The sequence below is a fragment of the Belonocnema kinseyi genome, chromosome 10, assembly GCF_010883055.1.
Source record: "Belonocnema kinseyi isolate 2016_QV_RU_SX_M_011 chromosome 10, B_treatae_v1, whole genome shotgun sequence".
Lineage (NCBI taxonomy): Eukaryota > Metazoa > Arthropoda > Insecta > Hymenoptera > Cynipidae > Belonocnema > Belonocnema kinseyi.
In genome coordinates this window covers 79,419,723-79,425,424 of record NC_046666.1, presented here as the reverse complement: position 1 = coordinate 79,425,424, position 5,702 = coordinate 79,419,723, and the positions used below count along the sequence as shown (strand labels likewise).

The 5,702-nt window shown below is 31.1% G+C and overlaps 1 protein-coding gene across 2 annotated transcripts in view; it reads left to right on the top strand.

The window, feature by feature from the left end:
- The window catches only part of LOC117181781 (runt-related transcription factor 1-like), a 56,260-nt gene that overhangs the window by 19,736 nt on the left and 30,822 nt on the right, over nt 1–5,702 (top strand). For both annotated transcript variants that reach the window (XM_033374749.1, XM_033374750.1), the window contains exon 3: nt 734–859. In XM_033374749.1, coding sequence (XP_033230640.1) covers nt 734–859 — 126 coding nt within the window. The remainder of the gene's footprint in view (nt 1–733; nt 860–5,702) is intronic.

Genomic DNA, 5,702 nt, shown 5'->3' with positions numbered 1-5,702 from the left:
GGAGTTAAACCCTTTAAATGAAAATGTTTGATTACCGCTCTGAACTCGTTTTTTTCCATTTTTCTTAACGAACAATTTTTTTTCTTCAATTGGTTATAAAAATACGTAAACTCAGAAGATGTGGACTGTGACTGCACCATGTATCTAGTCGGGAGTGGTGCTGACTGAAAACAGATTATTTGGAGCGATTCGCGCGCCATATGTTGGTCATTCTAAGGACTTATTGAACTACCCTCGTACTATGAACAGCCTTACATCTTTTTTTCCACATTCTTATAAATTATGCCAAAGGGCGTCTTGCTTCAGAAAATTCCTTTAAATGTTACCGAGTTAACAGACTGCAAGAACGACGAAGACAACGGTAGACATACATCAAAGTAAGCACTATCTTTCCGGACTCAGGGGGCCTCAAAATGTCAGCATTTGATAGAATCCGAGAAAGTCATTCTCATTATGATGAGAATGGAAAAATGGATAAATTTAATTATGAATAAGAACATGTGAGCAAACGTATTTTTTTTGTAAATGGTATCTAATTCTTTATAAAATTCTAGTAATAACATTTACAAAATTTGAAACAGTAATTTGGCATTTGAAAATTTAAACAAATTCGACCGTATTTAAAAATGTTATTTAAAAATACAATTTACGATCATTCCTATTCATTATAGAGCGAACAATAATACTTTTGGTAACGTTTTAATGTTTTAATTTTATGTTTATTGTGTTGTAGGTAAGAGTTTCACACTGACGATAACAGTATCAACGACACCTCCTCAAGTTGCTACCTATACTAAGGCAATAAAGGTGACGGTCGATGGGCCACGTGAGCCCCGATCCAAGACCAGTGAGTATCACTGTAAGCATTATTATATTTCCTTATATATATTATTAATAAACGTATGTTTGTAGTTAGCATTAAATATTATCGTAATTTGCCAAACAATGAAGAAATTGCAAGCTTAAAAATAGAATTTCTAATTTTATATTAATAGCATGCCTTATGTAACGTTTCGCATTATATTTTTTCTCAAAAATTAGATAAATTTAAATATGCATTATGATAAAACTGTCCTTTTATAATATGATTTTTAATTTAACAAATGTTTGTCTATTTTTTTAGTAATAATGGGATTTTATTAGCCGTCCAAAGTTGATAAAACATCCGCATCAAGCGAGAAAACTTTTCCTCTCCATTTTCCTTCTCTCTCCAAATAATCGTGATGACAATTTTATAGATTTTTATCTAATTTGAATCAGTTGAAATTCCAGTCGATAATACAAAATTATGAAAATAAATGGGTTTTATCATTAAATGTTACTTTTAACTTATTTTTTTAAATTTTAGATCAAAATGAAACATACTTTCTTAAAAATAATTTTATGAAACCAAATCACAAAAAGAAAATAATATATAATTCAAAATTGAACATATTTTAAACATACCTCCTTTTCGGCTCATTATAGACAAATATAACAAAGGAAAAAAGGAGAAAAAGGAAAAATTCAAACAAAACCAACCTCTCACTTTTTCTTTATTCTTTCTTCGTCTTTTTCATTCTTCTGGGGCACCAACATGTTTCGAGAACAAATTAAATCTTTACATGGGAGATCATTTACATAAAAACTATGAGGTTTATATAATAGAATCTTATGCTGATCAAAATGAACATAAAACATGCAAATAAAAACCATAGATATTTTTATGAAAGGTTACTTAGTCTAATTTTGCATTCATTAGCGAAAATTTGCTAACTCTTCTTTTTGTTAATTAAATAAACCTCCTGGATATTTTTACCGGCCTTCCAATGTTATCTATTACATTTTCCCGATTTTACTATATTTTGTTGTACATTGACGTTATAATCCAATATTTTGCCAGCAGGCATCACCAAACTGATTAAATTCTTATTAAAAGTAGCAATCAGTAGTCTTATATTAAAAAAGTTGTATTCGAAACAACCATGTTATGAGTCTATAACGGCCCCAGAAAAGTGAGCGTTAGAAAGAACTTTACAGAAGAGTTACAGCGGTGCCGCACAGTCTGATAACTAGTACCACAAATGGTCACTGAATAACGCAGAATGTACTCTCTAAATATGAATCAATGAAAAATTCACTTATTGAAATAGTAGTTAGACATTTCACTGATTAATCAGTGATTTCGGACTTATTCACTCTTTGATTGAAACTGTAACTAAGAGTTAGAATCCTCTTACCTAACTCTGCCGTACAAACTACAAAGATACATAAGTCCAATTTGACTCGAACTAAGAAAATCGACTTATTTCCCGTGGATTTCCGATCAGAGTCCAATGTAATTCACAAGGGTAAAAGATCTTTAGGTTCCTTTTCATTTGAATGCTGTTAATCTATTGCCTTCCTTGCACAACTTTAAGGTCACTCAAAGTGCTTTTCGTATCTTTTCACAGAGAAATATAGATATTACCACAGACTATCCAGATATTACTATTTAATATCTTAGCGATTTAAGTGTTGGGCAAAAATCTAGATATTGAAGTTGAGCATCCGTAGATATTAAAAAGAAGATTTTAACTGACAATATCCAAGATATTAAAGGGCAGAATCTAAGATAATCAAGAAATATTTTTTAATTGTGCAAAAATTACCTGTAAAGCATGCCATTTTCTGTAAAATGCAAAAGAATGTTAACATCGTAGTCCTCTGTTTTGAACATCCGAATCCTCAAGCATTTGCCTTTTTGCATAATTATGCGATTTTTGTGTTAAACAGATAACACATTGTTCAAGGCTAATATGAAAGATGCCTGTAGCTGAGTCCTCATGTTCTTGAGAGAATTATAACATATCCAAAAACATTAAATACATTTTCCACCAAAACTTATAGTGCAATAGATATCCAAGAAACCACAATACACACGATGAAAGCTCAAGATACAGACAAAATCTTTTGTCGCCACGCCACACGTCAGCGAACTTGCTCCGATAAAATTTAGCTTTTTTAATATCTTAGATATTAACTGTTAATATCACATATTTTATACTTTCAATATAAACCGATATTGCCCTTTAATATTTTGTATGTTGAATAGAAGATATTAGATAGTATGACGTAATATCTATATATTATGGTTAAATATCAAAGTTTTTAATATCTGCTTATCAATATCTATTTTTCTCCATGCAGATAACACACTGTTAAAGGCTAATATGGAGATGCTTGAAGTTGAGTCCTCATTTTCTTGAGAAAATTATAATATATCCCAAAATATTTCATCCATTTTCAACCAAAACTTATAGTGCAATAGGTATCCGAAAAACCACAATACACACGATAAAAGCTCAACCTGCAGACAAAGCGGGGTTAAAATCTTTTGTCGCCACGCCATACGTCAGCGACGTTGCTCCGATAAAATTTAGCTTTTTTAATATCTTAGATATTAACTATTAATATCGCACGTTTTATACTTCCAATATAAACAGATATTTCCCTTTAATATCTTGTATGTTGAATAGAAGATATTAGATATTATGCCATAATATCCATATATTATGGTTAAATACCAAAGTTTTTAATATCTACTAGACAATATCTATTCTTCTTCGTGTAGCATTCGCCTTTTTTCTTAATGCAGTTTTCGTGTAGAACCGATAACACGCAATTCAAGGCTAATAAGGAAGATGCCTGTAGCTGAGTTCTCATTTCCTTGCGAAAATTGTGATAAAACCAAAAAAAATTCATCCATTCTTCAGCAAAACTTATAGCGAAATATATATCCGAAAAACCACAACACAAACGACGAATGTTCAAGATGCAGACAAAGCAGGGCTACAATCTTTTGTCGTCACGCCAGACGTCAACGACATTGCTCCGATAAAATTTTGCTGTTTTAATAGCTTAAATATTAATGATCAATGTCGCACATTTTATACTTCCAATATGAACAGATATTTCTCTTTAATATCTTGTATATTGAATAAAAGATATTAGTAATTATGTCATAATATCTATATATTATGGTTAAATACCAAAGTTTTTAATATCTAATAGACAATATCTATTCTTCTCCGTGTTTCTGTTGTATTTTTCCACTTTTTCGACTCTCCTCATTTATAAACAATCGTTTTTTGCAATAAATATGAATAATTAATAGATTTTAATAACACAGTCAGATGCAGTTTTCTCTTATGAATCCAACGATACCAAAACCTCATTTGTCATAAAAATGTCACTTATGTTTCTTTTTTGCTTTGACGGCAGAACTGGTAGGTAATTGACATCTTATTTTACCTAACTGTCAGGAAATCTTTATTATCTAGTTCTATTATTTTTTATTGAATCTTGAATTAAATTATAATGAATTTATATTGATAATTGATATTTTTATATCAAATATTACCCTATTTCATTATACATGACTGAATATAAAATTTTAATGAAATGCACCAATGTCCTCCGTTTACCGAAATAAGTTTTGTAAAATTTAAGACACAAATATTCTACGTGTACCTAAGTAGCAAGAAGAATTCCTTAATGAAATACATTTTTTAATTTTCGGGCTGTAAGTCTGCTGAATTAACTGCTGGATAGATATACTCTAACTCGTATAGGAACTACTCACTTAACGGTTTTGTACATGACAGTTCACTTTAGAGATTAAAGTAATATGTGAGGTTGTTTGTCATTTAAAAGCATCGTAACATTCCACCTTTTTAAATATTTGATTATATTCATGGGTTTTGAGTTTTTACTATGATTCTTTGATTGAATGTACTAAAATATTATTTCATTATGATTGCTAAATTGATATATTGCAGTGCTGCCAACCCTCAAAAGTGGTTATTTCACTGAATCAATAAGTAACCTATCACTGATTGTCAGTGACCCATTTCTAGCTATTTGAATCAGTGAAATTTCATTGATTCATATTTAGAGAGTATTATCTTATTTTACTGTCGACATATATATCAAACTTTATCTCGGAATCAACCACTTTCAAATATCGTGCGATACGAAATAAACAATAACAGCACAAGCAGATGAGTCCCACATCAATTGTTTGTTTTCATCAAGAACAATGGAATCCCTGAAATCTTCAATTACCTGCCTTTGTATAGCGAAAGAAGTATTTTTTAAAACCATCATTATGAACAAAACACTCAGTTCATGTCATAACATAGCTCATAACTGCAAGTGGTTTCGAATAAAAAATCATCACTCGCAGGGCTACACACCTCTTAACGTGGAATTCAATGTTCGCAAGGATCACTGATAAACACATAGCCTACTGCCATGGTATTACTACACGTCCTGCGAACATTGAGCTATTATTTAATACTATTTAATATTCAATATTTAATACGATTAATACTATTATTTAATATTACTATTTAATAAAAAACGTTTCTGTGTTGAAATGCTGTCACAGGCTTATACTGCTCAACATATCGAAGGCATTTTTGTTTAGAGTTGAATTTTTATTTGATCATTTATGCACGGGGCCGTCCCGGTATATATCATCAGTCACGGACGCATTTTTATAATGCAATCAAGTGATCTGATGAGAGCAGTCTGCTCAGACATATTGGACAAGGCTTGGTTTTTACCCCATCATTGACGGACGGGGTTGCAGTCAAGTACACGATGGGGGGAGGCCTACAGCTTAAGGTGGTTTCCGAACCACCAGAACCTCGGTAAAGGTACATTGAAAAATTTCCAGA